This window comes from Sminthopsis crassicaudata, chromosome 5 (assembly GCF_048593235.1).
Source record: "Sminthopsis crassicaudata isolate SCR6 chromosome 5, ASM4859323v1, whole genome shotgun sequence".
NCBI lineage: Eukaryota > Metazoa > Chordata > Mammalia > Dasyuromorphia > Dasyuridae > Sminthopsis > Sminthopsis crassicaudata.
Window position 1 is genome coordinate 208,063,171 of NC_133621.1, and position 20,969 is coordinate 208,084,139.

A 20,969-nucleotide genomic window follows, 5' to 3' on the forward strand; every position below is an offset into this window, starting at 1 on the left:
ACCAGGTTTCTTCTCAAAGGATTTTTTATGGCACAACTTTTAAATATTGTCTATTATAGTCTATATGTTATAATTATTATGGATGGGTTACAACCCTATGCTGTTGAAGTGTTCTTTTGAAGTACATGACATTACACTTCCCACCTTCCTCCTTTGCCCAGTTTGTCCCTTGTGGCTGGAAAGTGTTTGCTTCTCACTTGCATCTGATGGAATCTCTAGCTTCCACCCTCCACTCCTCTAATGTAATGTTCCCTCAACAATTCTCTCTTGGTACTTGTTAGTACTATACAATAATTACTTTGTATTTACTAAGTTGATATTTTGTATTTATTTGTGTTTGGGTTCTAGATTTGGAACTAATTTTCCTGAGTTCAAATCTGATCTCAGACACTTATTTGCTGGGCAAGTCACATTACCCTGTTAGCCTCAGTTGAGGCTGGAGAGGGAAATGGCAAACTACTGTTATTTTTGCCAAGAAACACCCAAATAGGGTCATAGAGGGGTGGACACGACTGAAATGAATGAAGAGCAACATACTTCTAAAAATCAAATGTAAACTCCAGCAGGGTAGACTTTTCCATATGTATTCCCAGAACCTAGATGTAGCAGGTGCTTAATTAGTGCTCGTTGAATTGAATACTAAATAGTAAATAGTATTGATAATAGTAAAATTCTAAATAGCTAACATTCATATAGCATTTATTTTGTTCCAGATGCCATGCCTTACAACGACTCTGGGAGGGAGATGCTATTATTATTCCTCTTTCATAGAAGAGGAAATTGAGGTAAATAGGAGTTAAGTGACTTGCTCAGGGTCACACATCTAGCAATGTCTGAAATTGCATTTGAACTCAACTGTTCTTGACTCCATACTTAGGATTCTATTTTGCATGAAAAAATAGGTCAGTTTAACAACTATGGTTTTTTGAGAACATTTCCCTTCCTTCTTGTAAAAGTGGGTATCCCAGATTCATGTTAAAACTAAATGAATGAACCCCCCCCACATATTGAGTACTTATAGTGGCCAGGGTTGCTATAAGTATTAGGGATAAAAATTCAAATAGCAAGCCCTTGATCAACAGGTTTTAATAGGGGAATGGAAGAAGTAGGAGGGTAATAAATAGACTGAGAGAGATGTTTTGATCTAGTAAATCACTCAGGTATTAAGAAGGATCAGAAAACTATCAAATAATGTCACCTTTTCAGGAATAGTAATATAAGTAACCACAGGATTATGTAATGATCAACTCTAAAAGACTTAGATCTTCTTAGCAATTCAGGGTGATACAAGACAATTCCAAAAGACTTAAGATGGAAAATCTATATTCAGAGAAAAAATTATGGAGACAATGTAGATTGAAGCATATTATTTTCACTTTTTTTTTCTCATGGTTTTTCCCTTTTTTCTGATTTTTTTTTTATAAAATGACTAATATGAAAATATGCTTATAAAAAGGAAAAGTTGTGTAAGTGTGATTGTTTCACAGGTCAAAGTGGAAAGTGAGGTGGATGGAGTGGGGGGGTGAGGAGGGAGGAAAATAGAGAATATCATGGTTAAGGTGTCAAGGCTTTGGTTCAGGAAGGATATACCCAGTGGGTTACATTTTCTCCCCATAGGTGTCTAGAAGCTACATTATCTCAAGATTTACAGGACTTGCTGGCTCAAGCATCTCAATACAACCCTGCTTCTTCACCCAATCCAAAGCCAGCATCCCATTTCCTGGTGCCCACCTCCCTGAGCATTTTTACTTCCTCATCCAATTCCCCCAAAGCAGGGGTTGTTCCCTCTGCACCATGGGCTACCAGATTACAATGGTGGATTCTCCCAATTCCAGAATGCAAAATGACTTGAATGTCACCGCTTGTCTCTTTAGCCTGGTTCAACTTTATTACCCATTTAATGGAGCTCTGACAAAACGTCGGAACCAAACAGCCTGGGGAATCACAGAGGCTATGATGTTTATTGTGCTGAACAGAATGTGATAATCCATTAAAGGAACATTTTCAACAAGCAAGCAGTTCAAGGTACAATCATAGACAGCAACTCTATATGAAGAACAAAGCAAAAAAAAGTTAGGAGACACTCAAGAAATAGAGAAAAAGTAAACTGCAGTTAAACGTCTTGATACTTTTCTCCTGCACACATACCTATGTTGCAGAAATGGTCGAAAAGCTAAATGTCCAGTCTTACCTAGCTGTGACCAATGACAATGAAGAACAGTCCTATAAAATTTATCTCCCACAAAAATAAACTATATATATAAAAAATTTTATGATGTTCTCACTGTTCCAATGGCCACAAGCATTTTTTTCAGTCTGAAAAAATGAGGTATAGTAGGCCCTAAGAGGTAGTAATGTGTTTTGATTGTACAATATATAGAAAATAAAAGACAAACTTCATCAGAGCTGTAAATACCTCGGTGCTCAGAGTCTGACCAACATGCATTGACCACTGAGGTTTCTAAAAATGTATTATACTGAAGGCTTCTATGGAAAATGACTTTTTAATTTCTTCTAAAAGAGCCACTAGTTATTTCCATTTGTCTAATGCTCAGTTAACATTAACATGCCTAGGTTTAATTCTCCCATTGACTTTTTTTGGGGGGGAGGGCATGTTTTATAACAATGAGCTCTTTGCCAGCTTCAAAAAGCATGTGAGCCTTCAAATAAGCTCAGTGAAGAAGCTAGAAAGGAGTGGTTTTTTTTTTCTTCTTTAGTTTGGCTTGAACACTAAAAAAGCCATACTGACATATGCCTTCATGAAAAACTACCTCCTGGCCCAGTTCATAATACAATGTTAAAAAAAAATAAGACATACTGACTAAGAGAAAGAGGCATTAAAAAACTCTACATAGGAAGCATTTAAAATAAATCTGGTTGAAACATATTTTTAAAAAATCACATTTGTGTAAAATATATGAAAATACTTGTCAAGCATTTTCTTACAATCTACTAATTTTAAAACATGTTTTTATGATTGCATAATGCAAAAGCCAAGCTCACTGCTTCCTACCTACAAAGCTTCAAGTTTCTTTGAAGGTTTTTTTTGTTTTTAGTGAAAAAGTAATTTAAAATGTGTTCTTTTCTATCAAAATTCGTTTACAAAAATAATTTTGATTAGGGATTAGTTGCAGTCCTAACTGTTTTAAACATGGCAGAACTAATGCTGAAAGTTAACATATTCATTCCATTTAATGTCTGGAGGTAGGTCTTTGTCAATCCATTAGTCCATTTCTTTAAACAATTCATTTGAGGTACAAACTTGGACAGTAATGTTCAAACAGTACAGTTAAAATTTTGTTTTGTGTTGTGTTTTTGTCATGTAGTGTCATTGAAGAAAATTATCCTTACAAAACCTAGGAGCAATTCAGTACAAAAATATATTCAAGTTAACAGTACATTACATAGAAATCTAGCAGAGAATAGAAATAAGTACATTTAAAATTGGGGAAAAATGAAAAGAAAAATACATGTCATGCTGAAACACTAAAGACATTGCTTCTTTAACTGTAATTAAGTGGTGAGGCAGAAATGAAGAGAAAATGAAGAGATCCAAAATCATTTACCCAAAGGATTTTTTTCCTGCATTTTATGTGTATAGCAGCAAGTATTTATCAGGCTGTAAAAGTAATTGTAAAAATCAGAGGTAGCATTGAATAGTGGGGAACATATTGCATCTGTTGCTAAAAGTGCAGTTTGAATGAAAAGATGGGAGTACTGAAATTGAGGTAAAATACCAGCCAACCATCCTATGTCAAAAGGCATCATTGGAATTAATACAAAACCCCACTTTGAGGTACATAGTATTCTTTTTTTGTTTTTACATTTAAATCGATATATAATGAAAAAAAAGATATGAATCCTTTCAATTTTTCATCACTAGTAGGGTGACTGTGGCATCCCTCCCATAAATTTTTAATTTATCCCTTTTCCTATGCTTCACATTAATTGATGTCATTAATCCAGAAGTACCTTTATTTAAATTTTTTTAAAAAAGATGATCATTTTACTTGATAACCATCTACAGATGCTTTCAGGACAATTGTTACTGATTTCTAAATGGAGTTTACCTATGGAGAAAGTCAGTTCTACCCAGATGAGTGTTTTCCTGAAGATGAGTACTATTGAGTGGTGTTCATTGCTTCTGCCAATATGCTCAGTATATCCATAAATATGCAATTTGGCAACATAGATTTGCCTTACTTCCCTTCTGCAAAATGAGTATAACCTCTTCTGGCTTATGAGTTGAGAGAAATGACAAATCAGCCTTAAATCTTTCTTGAAATAACAGTAAGTGAAAAAAAATCAAGTAAAAGTCTACAAGATAATTAAAAAAAAAAGAGTAGCATCTATCCCTTATCTTTGGTGTTCTAAACAGGGAGTTGACTAAGATAGAGAGTGGGTTGTTGGTGGTGTCTGAGGCCTAAAACGTGTTTCACACCAAGCCTTTCCTGTATGAATGCCCATTATAATTAATATTACAAGTTTCTTGTTTACACGCAGTGCAGTGAATGACTAAACCTGATTCAAAGATTTTTCTGACCCATTCACCCTTTCTTAGCAGCTCAACAAACTATTAGTAGGTTAAGAAAATAGAAAACAGTAATTAAAAGTTGCATCGTTAATCTGTGTCCCCCTGTGTTACAGCAGTTTTTCACTAAACCTGGGACTGTGAAGGGATTACAAAGAAGGTGATTAATAAAGTCCTTTTTAAGGTTATGTGATTTTTTTCCCCCAGGCAAAAGTGGAAAAGACCATGGCAAAAGAAAACAAAGTGGTCGCGGCAGTGTCTTCTCCCTTCGAAAGACCCAACTGCTGATGAGGTAGAAATGGAATCGTGTGGTCTCCTAATCATCCTCTGCAGATTCTTGTGAGGAGGTCTCTTCAGTCTCTTCCTGGAACACATGAAAAAGGACAATCATTACTCCCTGTGATTATGGGCCTTGTAAGTAAAGTGAGAGGGGACTTTCTTAGAATGGAAATCATGACTTGAATTTCTGCTGGCTTCCAAGAAGGATGAGACTATTTGGGAAGTACCTCCCACTTTCACCGTTTCTTAAACAAGTAGTTGAGGAATCAAGGTGTTGTTTTTTCCCATAGTAGTCATTAACCATTGTTGATTTAACATTTGACATAGTGACAGGCAGAAAACGTAATTGTTTTCAGGCCAAAGAATGTCAGTGTGATGTCTGTTTCTTCACCGGTGAGTTCAGAAAAAGAAACAAATGCATTTCTATCAAGATTGTTCAAATTTGGCATTAAGGGTCAAAAAAGAAAAGGAAAAAAATGAAGGAGGCAGAGGGAGAGCTTTTTATCCTTCCATCATTATTAGTGTTAATAATCACCCACTGATCCCTTTAAAATTTATTCTTGTCCTTTTGTTTATTAAAGGGAGAAAGGAAAAAAAAATTGAGTGTGTGAATTAATTTTTGTTAAAGAGCCAAAGAGAGTAGATAATTTTCTGTAACTTAAAAAAAAAATGATAACCAAAGGTTCACATGACTTCTCTGGCTTCCAAACATTTAGGCTATACATAGAAATGCATAGTGAAATGCTGGATCACCCCGGCAGCACAAATTTATTCTGTCTTGATTATGGATTGCTGGGAATATTTTTAATGTTGAGTCTAAGTGTTCCTCCTGCTGTCTATGTCTTTGGCGTTGGTAGGGGCCTTCGGCAGACCTCCCTGTTCCCCACACCCTCCAACTCCCTCACCAGGCAACCCTCTTTCCTTTGCTTATTTAATAAGTTTGCAATACCTTTCAGGACATGGGTGGTAAATGGGAGACAATAAACATTTCTGATAAAAAGGGTTGTTAGTGAGAAGTTGATTTTTATCAAATGCGGCTCATCATCTCGTAAGATGGCATGTGAACAAGACCTAGGAAGACTAGGTAAACATTTACCCCTACAGCTAACTGAGACCCTTTAAGAATGGTTGGCTTAAAACAGCTTATAACAGTCTTCATACTTTAATAGATTTGATTTTCCACATGGCTTCATTTTGTCTGGGTGGCTAACTGACACAATTTATAACTCTCTTCCTTTCCCAGGCCACTACAGTACACCATTCAGTAAAGCATGCCTTAAAGCTTGTCTGCATTATATGACCAAACCTCCATTCATTAGTGTTTGAAACACTTCAGCTGTGAAGGGGCTCCTAAATGCTACCATGTGTGACACCGCTGCATAAGAGTGGCCACATGGAAAGAAAAAAAACATACACACACATGCACTCCTCTCTCTCTTTCTTCCCACATCTTTGTCTTTGTCTCTTTCTCTATATATCTGTCTCTTCATCCCCCCTCTCTTTCTCTTTCTGTGTTTCTCCCTTTCTCCTTTCTTTATCTGTTTCCTTCTTTCTGTCTTTCCAATTCTCTCTCTGTGTCTCTCTCTCCATCTGTTTCTTTCTTTCTCTATGTTTCTCTCTTTCTCTGTCTTTCTCCTCTATGTTTCCTTCTCTGTCTCTATCTCTGTTTTTCCATCTCTGTTTCTGTTAGTCTGTTTCTCTGTCTCTTCCCCCAACTCCTCTCCCTTGCCTTTAATCATGAGCCACTGCTTATTGCAATCCTTTTCAAAAGGTTTCAAACATCTCCCCCCAAAAAGACTGAAAAAAAAAAAAAGCTGTTAATCCAGGGAATAAACATACACACACAAATGAATGGATGACAGCTTAAAAAATATAACCATAGCAGCATCTAGCCATGAGATTTAACACTGGTTTTGTTTAGTCTGCTGTGGGTTAGGTGGGAAATATGGAAAGCATGAAATAAAAGACCTTCCTGCTAAACTGTGGGCCTCCAATATTTAAGCCGGTAGGTTTAGACCTCTTGACGAGGCAACAGGCCATGACCCTGGGACTCTACTCTCCAGAGGACTAGCCACAAAGGGAGATGTAGCGTGATCAAAGCCATGGAGAGACGAAAGCAAAAAAAGCCAAGGGTCAGTTGCCTCCTGACCTTGTCTTTTCACTTAATATTTAAATTCCAGGAAGTTGCTAACCTGTCAGACAGAAACTGGCTTCATTTTGGTAATGATTCACTTCTCCTTGGGACCAAGGGATGCAGATTTAAATAACTACTTTGAAACTCACCACTATAATGGCTGTTTTTTGTTTTGTTTTGTTTTCAAAGTGGGACCGAGTTTATTGCTAGTAAGCATTTGAGCTGGGTTTGAATTCAGACCATCTGACTCCTAATAACTAGCATTTAATTTTGTGCTTTTGACTCATAAAATATTTTACATTTTATCTCACAAACTACTCTGTGAGACATATATTTTGCAAATGAAGAAACAGAGGGTAATGACTTGTCTAGTATATGTGGCTCATCCCTGGATACGTTATATTCACTGTACCACTTCACTGTCTCAGATGCCAGATCTTGATGCATTAATACGATTCAAAGAGGTTAGATAATTTGTTTGGTTTTATTGTATTATTATAGAATCTGATAATAATGAGAAACATTCCCTAATAAGTGAAGACAAAAAATGTGAGCAATCAACAGCCATAAAATGCTTTAATCCATTAATAATCAGGAAAAAAATCCCTCTAAAATGCAGCAGAGAGACATAGTGTATTGAGATCTAGACTTGGACTCAGGATTGGCTTCCTCCTAGACAAGCCATTTGCTGGATGATTCTGGGCAAGTCATTTAACTTTTCTTAGCATCTACTTTTTCTTCATCTATAAAACATGGATATTAATAACGTCTACTTTAAACAGTTGTTATTAGGATAAAATGAAATAACATACATGTAGTGCTTTGTAAATGTACAGCTAATAGCATCTACTTTACATAGTTGTTAAGATAAAATGAAATAGCATGTGTTGCTTTACAAATGTGCAGCCAGAGAGAGTAGTGAATAGAATACTGAGACTGGAGTCAGGAAGACTTATATTCCTGAATTCAAATCTGGCTTCAAATATTTGCTAGCTGTATGCTGGGCAAATCACTTCACCCTTTTTGTCTTAGTTTTTTCATCTGGAAAATGAGCTGTAGAAGAAAATGGCAAATCATTCCAGTATTTTTGCCAAGAAAGCCTCAAATGGGATCATAAAGAGTTAGAAATGATTGAACAACTTCAACAAGTGCTTTGCAAACATGAAAGCACTATATAAATATTCTAGCTAGTATTAAAATTCCATTCTTGTATTGGTGAAGATGACAAAAGAGGAAAATTGAAATTGTTGGAGAGGATATAGGAGGACAAGAATATGAAAGCACTTTTGGTTGAACTGTGAACCATATCTTTGAAGTTACAAATCGTGCATACCTTTGACTCAGCAATCCCAATAACCAAAAATCTAGTCCAAAGGGTGAAGGGATCCATATGTACCAAAGTAGTTATAGCAGCACTTTTTGTTGTGGCAAAGAACCAGAAATAAGGTAAATGCCTCTTTATTGGCTTCTTTCAAGTTTCAGCTTAAATTTCCCCATTCTCCAGGATATTTTCACCTTACTTTTTAATTCCAGTGCCTTTTCATGATTGTTTATTTCCAATTTTTACAGTCTATAGCTTGTCTGCACATAATTTGCTTGTTGTTTTCCTTACTGGACTGTAAGCTCCCTGAGGGTAGGGACTGCTGTTTGCCTCTCTTTGTATTCCTAGACTATACTAAAGTGCCATATGTGGAACACAGTAGGAATTTTATAAGTTTGATTGACTCAATAAATTATAATATATAAATGAGATAAAATACTATTGACATTAGAAATAAAAAAGAGAGATTAAGGGAAACTAATGAGCAGAGCCAGGAGAAATTTACATAATGCCTACTATTACATAAAGAAAAACAACTTTGAAAACCCCCCAAATTATGATTAACTCCATCACCAATTACATGGGACTCTAGTGATTAGAATGGATGGAGTGCTGGATGTGGAATTAGGAAAGCCTGAGTTTGACTCTTTCCTTAATGTGGCCTTGAATAAGCTTCTTTTCTTATCAATTAAATGATAACTCAATTTTGATTCAATAAACTCTAAAGTCATGAACCTCTGAGCTCTATCTCTACAGAAGACTGATGACAATTCATGATTCCCATTTCTTGGTAGAAAGATGACGGAGAAGAGGTGAATTGAGACATAACATTTTCAGACATGACTAATCTGTTGATTTGTTTTGCTTTGTTGTTGTTCAGTCATCTTTCTGTTTAGTCAGACTTTTTTTGATCCTCTTTGGGTTTTTCTTGGCAGAGATAGTGGAATGGTTTGCCATTTTTTTTCTCTAGCTCATTTTGCAAATGAGGAAATTGAGGTAAACAGGCTTCAATGAGTTGCCTAGGTCTTTCTGACTTGATGTCTGACACTCCATCTACTGTACACTTTGCTTTTGCTTAACTATAGTTATCTATCTAGCACAATGCCTAACACATAGTAGGTACTTAATATATGTTTACTGATGGTTGATTTTTTCTAAAGGAGGGTTTCTGTTGATGAGGGAGGAACATGGAGTAGTAATGATAATGATGCAAAAAATAGAAGAAGGAGAACATAAAGGTGTCAGAAACAGGGTAATATTGTTACTACTATATTAAATTTAATGTACACAGAAGAAAAATCATACTTATCACACGTTCAGTTTCATAACCATTTTTCTTTGCATGTTGAAATTTTCCTGCTCATGGATGTTAGGATAATTTAAAAAATAATTTTTAAAGTAAAAAAATTAATTTTCAAATCTGGAAATAAAAACTCACAAATTTGAAAATAATCTATGCTGAACTATAATGTTATTCAAAACTGTTAGAAACTGATCACCAACATCATGAAATGTCAGTAGTTTCTTCAAAGTCCATTGTGACTCAAAGAAAATGATGATTTACAGTATTCTTTGTTGTTGCTGAATAGTTCTTAACATAACACAGCTAGGTAGAGCCATAACTAGCATTTTTCATGCCCGAGGCAAGAAGCAGGAAATAGACCCTCAAAAACCAACCTTTTAAGATAGATTCAGTAGGAAGGTATGAATGTGTTGGGGGAAGTTTAGTAAGAGAAAATAACCATGCATGGGGTACCACAAAGCTTTTGTGTAGGGAGAGAAAAGTTCTCTCTAGTAGCTTCTTTTTCAAACTAATTATTCTTGCTAATTAAATGTACTAAGTTCAGTTGTTTCTGTTTTTTGAAAGAAGTGTGTAACTGTCAACTCAACTATTCCCTCTAAATTTCAGCACTCTGGGGCTATGTTTGGATAGTTATAAATGGATATGGGAATATAGGATTTTTAAAAATGTCTCTTTTTTGCCAATTTTGATAGGCTTTCACTTTTTGTGCTTAATGCTGGGTGCCACTTGATGAAATTGTTATCCTATATGACTTTCAGAACAAATATGGCTCCCAATTGAACAAAAATGTGGTTCTGTTCTGTCTCAGCCCCTTATATATATATATGTCCTACCATCTCAGAATTGGGTATACTCTCAGGATAGACATTTCTGTCACATGAAGATAGACCACACCATGATACCTCCACAAACCTTTTAAACAGTCTATCTATAAAACAAAACAGGTTTTTGAACTTTCCATTCATTTAGGACTCCTTAAGTCCTAGAGCTGTCAAAAAGGGGAAATATGGAGGTAATGAAAAGAAAGGGAAGAGGTCTCTAAGCCAATTTGAAGATGAGCTTTCAAAATCCAAGTGACTTCATTCTCAATTCAATTCAATAAACATTTGTTAAGTGCTTATTAAGCATAGTGCTAAGTGCAAAGGATACAAAAAGAGGCAAAAAGCCAATCCCTATTCTCAAAGACTTTACAAAGTAAAACAGGGGATGAAGAAGTTCTATTTACCTTTCCTGTGTATGACTGCTTAGTCCCAAGACAGTGTTCATTACTGTTCTCAGCAGCATGAATCTACTAGGATCCCTCTTAAGGCAAAATAAATTCATCAAAGCAGAAATTATGGGAAATTACAAGGGTCGGGACTAGCCAAAGTGAAGAAAATGCTAAGAATGATTTCCAAAAATGGCATAATTTTTTGATGTACAGGCCACCTAGGATCATGTTCTCTTTATTTACACCTCTTTATGAATTCTGCCACTAAGAAGTACACAGACTTTTCTGGGCACTGGTATAATTTAAAAACTTGTTTTTAAGTCTAAATTAAAAACCTATCACCAATGAGATCGCAAAATTGTTCAGACCTCCAACAAAAGCTTTGAAGTAATAAGAAAGAGATTGAAACATGTAGCCAAGAGCTGAACACACCTCATTACGGCCTCGCTATGTGGGAAGGCATAGCTACAGCTTCCTGGCCAAGCGTGCTAAGCCATTGGAAAGGGGCTTTGGGAAGGTAAGATAAAAGGGTCTTTCAAAGTGGAAGTGCACAGTGACATTTTTACGAGCACCAGTCACTAAGGTCTCTCTGAACACTGAACAGCCCACAGTCATTCACATAGCTACCTCACAAAGAAAACGGAGGCTGCCCTCTGAGCAGTCTAACAAGCATGTTTTCTGGCAGGGAGCAGAGGAAGGGGAAGGAGAGAGAGAAGCCAAATGGGACAGCTTTATTTTTCAGGATTATTGGTAAACTGCACCCATCTTTGCCCCATGTTTTCTTTTGCTCAAGAAAGGAAGACATTTCCCAAATACAGCTCTACCATCACTCATTCAGAATACCCTGGCTCTCAACTGAGCTTGGAAAATTCCAAAAAGAATCAGAAACATATTTTGGAAATATCATTGTCCTTTTGATTTGGTCCAGCAGAATGGATGTGGTATACCTTATAGTACAATTCAGCTAAGTGATTAACACACACACACACACACACACACACACACACACACACACACACACACACACACACACTAATGCTTGATGGAGTTCTAAAATGCTTTTTAAAATGTCTGAAGAGTTTAGTCATAGACCTTACCACACAGACACTGGTGAGGTTGTGAGCTGGCAAGAAATGTAGTATTTAATGTTTGAGAGCTCAAGTTCTGGGTTTAATTTTCAGATTCAGACTAAACAGCGGGTCTGTAGTGAGAGGGAGGCCGTCCCAATTCTTAAATTGAATGGGGAAATGGAAATGCTCACCCCTTCAAACTTTATTGATTGTGTAACCATGGAGTACCTCTTTGGGCAGATTGAGGAATGCAAAATCACAGAAGTCCGTGTCGGCTTTAATAAGGCTCTATTTTTTTTTTTTAACTGCAAAGAATTCCACTGCACTTTTATTATGTAATGCTGCAGGCTAAAAATACATCCATAATTTAAGCCATCTTGCCAATAAATTTACAAATACCTGGTAATCCAGAAAGGGTAGTTGTGGTTTAATGACATACTCTTTTTGTCATCCTAATATGTTCAACTCCTTAAGGATTTAGGATGACGCACTTAAGAGTTTTTCAACTTCTTCAATATCTCCAAGCAATGCCACCAAAATGGGAATCAAGGACCCTCCTGTTAGCCATACTGACCAGGAACTAATTTTTCAGGTTTCTTTGCTAAAAGATTCAAGTGACCACAAAGCCGAGCTTTCTTGCTTTTCTGTCAGATATTTTAATTTAAAATGGATTGGGGCTGTTTAACTTAATGGAAAGTGATTATTTCCTCCAACTAGAAAAACTTTATGACACTTCCCTCCGTTTTGAAAAAAATATACATAAATTATGTAATTTGACAGGCACAAGAGTTCATGGTAGAAATTCTAGGGATAAAACAAATTTTTGATAGTTTTAAGAAGAAGATTAAATTTTTTGTTCATTTTTATATCTCATTTTTATTTTATATTTGGTGACCTAAACAAAAAATTGCATAAATCTCAAGGTTCTTTTGGGGAGTACATCCCCAATTTGGAAATAGGAACTACATTTAAAAAAAATAATTTGCAAAATGAAATGAAAGCATGTCACAGGATCATTGATTTAGAGCAAGGGGACCTGAGATATCATGTTAACTCAACTTTTTTCCATTATGCATGAGGAAAATGAATCTCAGAATAGTTAGGTGACTGAAGACACCACATAAGGAGTAAGGAGGAGAGTATAAATTTGAACATAAGACTCTAAGTCCAGTGCACTTTCCAATACACCAAAGGATTTTAACGTTTTATGAGTCACAGACATGATACCATCAGCAGTCTAGTGAAATGTGTGGATCTTTTCCAGAATGCATTTAAAGGTATAAGATGAAACACAAAAGATTACAAGAGAAACAATTATACATATATGTATATGTATACATATATTATAGATTCATATACAATATGTATAAGTATATATGTATGTGTGTATGTCTCTCTCTCTCTCTCTCTCTCTCTCTCTCTCTCTCTATATATATATATATATATATATATATATGTAAAATTTCATGGACCCCAGGTTAAGAACTCTTGCTGACTATATTATGTTGTCTCCCCTTGGGCTTGGAAGGAGTATTAAGTTTGGAGATCAGCAGAAATGGTGCTAGCCCTATCTTTCATTAACTAATTGGGTAAGCTTAGGCAAATCACTGAATCTCCTTTACCGGTCAAATGAAGAAAATGTGATCTCATGTAGTTAATGCTTCAAGGAATAAATATAAGGAGCAAACAAGAGAATACAGGTGGAGATCTTTAGAAGAGTAAGAAGTGCCACCAAATTGCACTATAGCATTTTTATTACTGTGGTTATGAATTTATTGTCTTTACTTCTCTAAGTTTTAGTTTATACAACATTTGGGGGGAGAAGCAGAATCCCCTTAGTTTAAAGTACAATAACATACCCTATGGAAGCTCTGGAAATTCACCACTGTTGGTGGTTTTCCTTTCTTCAGTAATATAGAATAGAAAATATTGGATTAGGAGTCAGGAGACCTGGGTTTTAATATGAACTCTGATGCTATCAAAATATGAGGCAGCTGGTGGTGTAGTGGATAAAGCACTGGACTTGGACTTAGAAAGAACTGAGTTCAAATCTGGATTTAGTCAATTACTGGGTGAACTTGAGGAAATCAGTTATCTGTGTCTGTTTACTCAACTATAAAATGGGTATAACAGCAGCACCCTATCTCCTACGAATGTTGTAAAGATTCAATTAGATATTTGTAAAGCATTTAGCACAGTGCTTGGCACATAGTAGGCATTATAAAAATAGTTATTTCTGACCCTCCCCTCTTTTAACCAATCCTGGACAAGGATATTTGTTCTTCACTGGGGTATTATGAAGAAGGAGGTTAGACAATTTTCAATAGTTAAAAAACTTATTAATTACATTTAAGATACATCTGGTGATAGTGATTTAGGAACATTGGATGTCACCATTAGAAGTGATGGTGAAAGTGGAACAGTGGCTTACTACATTGAATATCTTTTTTGTCTTTAAATTAAGTGTCGGGGCAGCTAGGTGGCGCAGTGGATAGAGCACCAGCCTTGAATTCAGGAGGACCCGAGTTCAAATCTGGTCTCAGACATTTAACACTTCCTAGCTGTGTGACCCTGGGCAAGTCACTTAACCCCAGCCTCAAAATAAATAAATAAATAAATAAGTAAGTAAATAAGTAAATAAGTAAGTAAGTAAGTAAGTAAGTAAATAAATAAATAAAGTGTCTTGTTTTCCAAGGATGTTAATTAAGGAAAATAGCTTGGCTCAATGGAGAGAAAGAGCAAGCTGGTGTTGGAATTAGGAAAACCTGGATTCCAGTCTACCTTTGTGGCAGAAGACTTTAAAAGAAAGAGCTGATCTTGAATTGTCCTGGTTGGATAGAATGTCTTCCCTGATGATTCTGTGTATCAATGAAATCACAATTGTGGTCCAAAAACATTTTAGATAACTTTCCCTAAAACACAGAAAGAAATATAGAAATATAGAGGGTTTGCAATAAAAAAACTAGGCAGCCATTATGATCATGCTTTAGAAATAATTTGATAGGAACAAGTCCTATGAATGTATTAATAGAGGGAACTCATAGATAAGGAAACTCATTCTACCTTTTGGCAGAAGGTTGGTAATTTTGAAATTTATAATCTTTGTTCCCTAGAAAATTGAGAGATTAAATGATTTGCCAGTATCACCAGAGGTAGAATGTGACCCCTGTTTTTCTGATTTCAAGCTCAGTTTCTCTCCACTAAACCATGCTGCCTCTTAGATAACTTGAACTTATTTTAAAAATTCACCTAAATTACTGATACTTCCTAGTAATTATTAAAATTCCTTTGAAAGAATGAAAGCAGACAATCTTTCTTTCAGGGTTCCTGATTGATACTGGGTCAACAATACAAATGTCAGCTCTTCTCTAGGGCAAAATGACCATGGCAATTGCCTTTGTTTAAGATTTCATGCTAGTTCTAATCTTGGTGTAATAAACAATGGTGGCTGATAGTAATGAATCACATACTTAGAAAGCTAGTAATATCATAGAGAAGGGTCAGACACAATGGATAAATGGCACATTAATTAAAAAGGGTACAGTGATATAGTGCCAAGGAGGGAGTCAGAAGAACTGAGTTCCAAGCTGATCTCAGATACTTATTTGCTGTGTCACCCTGGGCAAGTCACTCAACTATTTGTCTCAATTTCTTCATCTGTAAAATGATCTGGAGAAGGAAACAGCCAACCACTCTAATATTTCTGCCAAGAAAACTCCGAATGGGCTCACAAAGAATGAGACACAACTGAAATGACTGAGCAATAACAACAACAACAACAATTATAAGTAATCATTTGGAAGGCAAATCCTTCAATGTCTTGTCTCAAACAGTAGGAAAAATGTTATCCAAAGGTCTTACTCTTCTGAAAGGCTATTTGTGATTTTTAAAAATATTTAAAAAAATTTTTTTTAAAATATTTTTCAATATTTTTTAAAAAGGCAAAGGTGACTTAGTGATTGAATAAATTCCTCATATCTTTAGGGAAACAATGAAAAACAAATTATTTCTTTCTATCAATTTTCAATAAATATCAAATTGCAGCAAGATATTTATTTCCATTATCTTTTCTGATGTTTAAGGAAAAATCTATCTTCTTCAGTCCTTTATTTTTTCATTTTTAAAATTAACAAAGAATTTTTATTAATCTGAATTTGATAAACACCAATAAGCAGGAACAGTTTTAGTAAAAAATGAAACAAAACAAAACACCAAAAATGAGGATTGTATATAGAACTGCAAATCTTTACCACATGCAGCTTGTGATTTTTAAAAGTATGTAATAATTCAACATAATAGTTACAAAACTGTCCTGCTTGTTTATGTTGCCCTCTAAACTTCCTTCTTTTTTGTTTGACACATTTCAAAAACTCTTCATTGGTGCTCTTTTTTTTCCCCTTCTGGCATCAGTAAGATCCTTTTTCTTTTAAATTTCAAACTCCTACACTTCCCTCACCCCCTCAAAAAAAATCTCTGAAATTGTCATTGATGAGTCACTAAATTGTTCAAACTTGCTTTTCTTTAGGTTACTATAGCTATCATTTATCTTTTTCTCTTGGTTCTTTTCAATTCACTCTATCACTTCATGTAAGTCCTCTGAGATTTCTCTGAATTAGTCCCATTCTTCATTTCTTATGGTGCAACACAGGCCATTGCATTTTACTAGAATTTGTTAGCCATTCACTAATTGATGGCACTCACTCTCCTAGTTTCCAGTAAAATAAAAGGAATGCTATGAATATTTTTGTCCACCTAGATTCTTTCCTTCTTTCTTTGATCTCTTTGAGGAATATATTTAGTAGTGGTATTGCTGCATCTAAAAGTATACACAGTTTAGTGACTTTTTGGAGTAAAAATCTTTAGGATTTTTAAAGTTATTCACATTTATAACACCAGTGAATCATCTGTAATGAACATCTTGTCATTTTTCTTTTTGTGGCATCTTTCCAATCTTATGTACAATGTAAACTTAACAGTTGTTCTAATGTGCATTTCTCTTATTAATGATTTGGAATATTTCACATTCTTTTCCATTAAAAAAACCATTTTGAGCAACTTTTGTATAGGGCCATAAATAAGTATCACTGACTTTTGCAAATGCTCCTAATTAATATACAATGAGTGTTTTTAGGTAGAGGAACCTATATTTTTATTCAGACTTCTAGAGTTTTGTAGTGAGGTTAGACTTTGAAAATTGGTTACTGTTTATTCCCTATTCAATCCTGGCCAAAAAATTTGGCAAGTCAAAGCTTCTGGTAAATTTACTAACTGATTGCATGTGACAGGTGGTTGGCATTCAAGCTTCATCCAAATGGAGGTGCCAAACATCCAAAACATGGATGTGAGAGGTAGGGAGAGGTCACTACTTGTTTATTTTTTAGCTTAACATGGGGCCTTTCCTCCACGCTTAAGAAGTTATCACTCATAAATTGGAAGTTAGTCTCTGTTAAATTTGAATGTTTTCTTTCCCCCAAGTTAATCCCTTCCCCATTCATCTTACAATAAAGTCATGAGAAAAAAAGCAGAAGTGGAAATATCATTTTGGAATTTTAAAAATCATGACCAACACAACAAAAACTCTCCACACTCTAGCACAAACAAGGTCAACCCCAGACACCCAGCTCTTTGACCTACTTGGGGGTCTATAAACAGCCCCAAACTGAGCAATGTGTTTTCACTTCTGTTTAGAAATTATGTCATTGGAATAACAAGACATTCTCTGCCAAGAACCAGTTGACTTCCTATTCTTGCCAATGTTCCTTTATTACAACTGTTAGTTAATTACTTCATCTGTTTATAGGGCTGGTATTAACAGCTAATAATTATTTAGATTTGCTTCATTCTTCTCTTGTTTCTGCTCCTCTTCATCTTAGGTTCTTTTAAGGATTTCTATTTCTGATATTCCCTCCTTCTTTCATTTTTATTTCTTACTATAATGCTCTGCTTCCATTCCCTTATATTCTGCGTTAGATTTAACTTCTCTTCCCATTACAGAATTGTTTCTACCTTACTCTCCCAGTTTTCTGTGATCTAGGAGCTGTGAGGGGAAGGGATGATAGAATCAAAATCTTGGTTTCTCATACAACATAAGAGTGCCCTTAGTTCCTCTTACAGAACGACAAGTTGGCACCAAAAGTTTATCAACCCACAGAAATGTTTCACCAGCCTGAAAGAATTCATTATTACTGGCCCAGTGTAAATCATTACTCTCCCTGAGAAAGAGCAGACGAGTGGCTATTTGTAAATCTGATTTATTATGAACTATTTGCTCCATGGCTGAAGTACGATGTAAAAGATGAGTGTTAGAAGGAGAATGCTTTCTCTTCTCTACTCTTTGTGTGTCTAGACTAAAAGCCCACAGTAAAACTGCCTCTCTCTCTCTCTTTCTCTCTCTCTCTCTCTTTTTTTTTTTTTGAACAAGATGCGGGCTGCAATTCATCAACTTGCTGTTACCCTAAATGAAATCTCTAATTTTGTTCCAAACAATGTTTAGGTTGTCTGAAATATAAACATCCCCACAACTGCCCTTGAAGTCTCTGCAAAAACATCCAACATTTGCTCTATAAGGTTTTTTTTTTCCCTCCCTTTTAATGGGAGTGGGAGGAAAGCATGATAAACCAAGTCTCATTGAGGTGCCTTTACCACAATGCCTTCACTATTCCCAGGATGTATTTCTTACAGGTTAAAATAATTTATATCTAAACAGATACCTCTGTTCCCTTGTCTCTGAAAAACTGTGTGCCTTTGCATTCTAGGCACTGCGAAATGAGAGATAGATCAACACCAGTCCTCACTGCACTCATTCAAGGAGTACTACTTTCCAGGAATATAAAGCAAATGAGAGAAATGAGGTGAGAAGAGGCTTCTGTTTAAAGGTGTAAAAACAAAACTTTCAAGAGAATGGAAGGAAGGTAATGTTTTAACTATCATAGGCAGTCTCTTCTGAGCTGAGCTCTAAGCCCAAGAGGAAGAAATGAATGAACAATAATTTGAGGGGACTGATAAAAACAGAAAAGCTTACTCTGTCTTCTTGAAAATCACAGAGATTCTTTTGTTAGTACAATGAGCTTTCCAAAACACACACACACACACACACCCCACTCTGATAACTTTCATGGTGTTACTTAACCAAAACGCCCATATTTCCTTTTTCTTAAAGTTAAGGCTGTAAACCTTAAATTCTAAGGATACAGCTGCTTTAAATCATCAGAAAGTTAGGAAATGTCTCCTTTGTATTTTTTTTGCTGATTTTATCAATTTAAATAAGAATATAGTATGGGCACATAGGATTTTTTTCCCCTAGTAGATTGTGAAATCATAGTTTAAAAAGACAATAATTATGCTGAGACTTTCCATTTTAGAGTTTTAAGAATAAAACTCACTAATGATTTAGAGTGAATTGCTGGTTTATTTTGTAAATGCAAGTTTGTGCAGAGGAGGTTCCCTCATTTCAGATTCATCTCTTGTTTTTTATGATGAGCACATAAACACTCACATACGCAAGTTTTTGTGACTCACACAAATCCTGAATTTATCGCTTCACAATGGATGTTACTATGGCATTTTCTGTTGGTAAGAACTCCCATCCTTGGAGATCAGAGGACGTCAAAGCATTTGATGACATTATGCTCTCTTACAATAGTGTCTTTGTCAGCCTGTGTACATGTGACATTTACACGGCATGCAATTTATACTGCCTTGGTCTCATAGAATGCAAGAGTGAAATTTTTGCTATTTTCCTCTAATAATTTAAAAGTAATTTTCATCACAAAATCAATGAAAATGTTGATGTATGTGTTTGAGAGGCAATGGATAGTAACTGGATGCTAACTAGTATCTTTCAGAATCCCTGAGATTTATCTTTGCAAATTAGAAACTATGAAACCCAAATATATTAAATCTAACAAATATTTATTCAAACTCAATAGTTCTTTTAACATCTTTGTGAAGGAAGAAAGGAAAAGGTTCCATTAGCCCCATTTTACAGATAGGAAAAGTGAACTATAGAATAGAGGCAAGATTATAGAATTGGTCCAGCATGATCAATTAAAAACCTGGGACTCTTCTTGCCCTGGATTCCTTTCTTTAAGCTACACTTCTTTCACTGTAGTAAAATTTTCACATAGCATTACTTAAACATAAAACCTCAAAGCCTTGCTGATGAAGAAAGGATATGATTCTAACTTAATCCAGACTGCCACATGGAAAAGCCATCTGTGAGGATATTTTGAAGGAAACAGATGGAAAAGGAAGAGATTCTTCTGAATGTCATGTAAGATTTACATGATCCTCCATGAACTTCCATGTAGTCCCCATGTTTATCTAATTTATCACTATTTCCTTCGACAGCATAGATTAAGAAACCCACATGAACGTGTGTTCTTGCTGCTAATTCTAAATTTAAATTCTCCTTTAAAGGTCAATTTGGTGGTATAAGAAAAGTGTAAAAGAAGCAAACTGATCAGTGAAGAAAAGATCTTCATCTTTTGCTCCTGGGATAACTTATCAGTTTGTTTGAAAGTTTAATTCACTTCCCAGTATTCACTGATTTCATTTTTCTTTATTTTCTGATTGAGAATATTTGTTCCAGCCAGGCTAATCTGTTTGCCCTCTACCACATATCATTCCTGCCCATCTCAGTGCCTTATATATGACATTTAATTTTCCTGGAATGCCTTCTCTCACTTACTACCTCAGATTTTATTGCTCATTTTCCATCCCAAGTCACCCCTTTCAGTTAGACTTCCATTTACAAAGAGAGAGGCTGGGTAGAGTACGCTTGGGGGAAGACTCTTAACTCAGCACCAGAATACCTTGTTTTGATGAGTCCTTAGGCAGGTCACTTAATTCTTGTCTCATCCATATCATAGTGTTGCTGTTCTGAAATCATCATGCTTGTCATTTCTTATAGCACAACAACATGCATTACAATCATATACTACAGCTTGTTTAAGCATTCTCTAATTGATGGTTATCCCTTTGATTTCCAAATTTTAGTCATCATAAAAACAACTGCAATAAATATTTTTGTACAAATAGGTTCTTTCCCCTTTTTTGGATGTCTTTGGAATGTAGATGTAGCAGTGATATATCTGGATCAAAGAGTATGCTTTGTTTTATA

The 20,969-nt window shown here is 35.4% G+C and overlaps 1 protein-coding gene across 1 annotated transcript in view; it reads right to left on the reverse strand.

Annotated features, from left to right (window-relative positions):
• Positions 1-1,862: 1,862 nt before the first annotated feature.
• Positions 1,863-20,969, reverse strand: part of HMGA2 (high mobility group AT-hook 2) — a 189,338-nt gene continuing 170,231 nt past the window's right edge. The window contains exon 5 of the mRNA XM_074269719.1: positions 1,863-4,895. Coding sequence (XP_074125820.1) covers positions 4,848-4,895 — 48 coding nt within the window. The 3' untranslated portion in view covers positions 1,863-4,847. The remainder of the gene's footprint in view (positions 4,896-20,969) is intronic.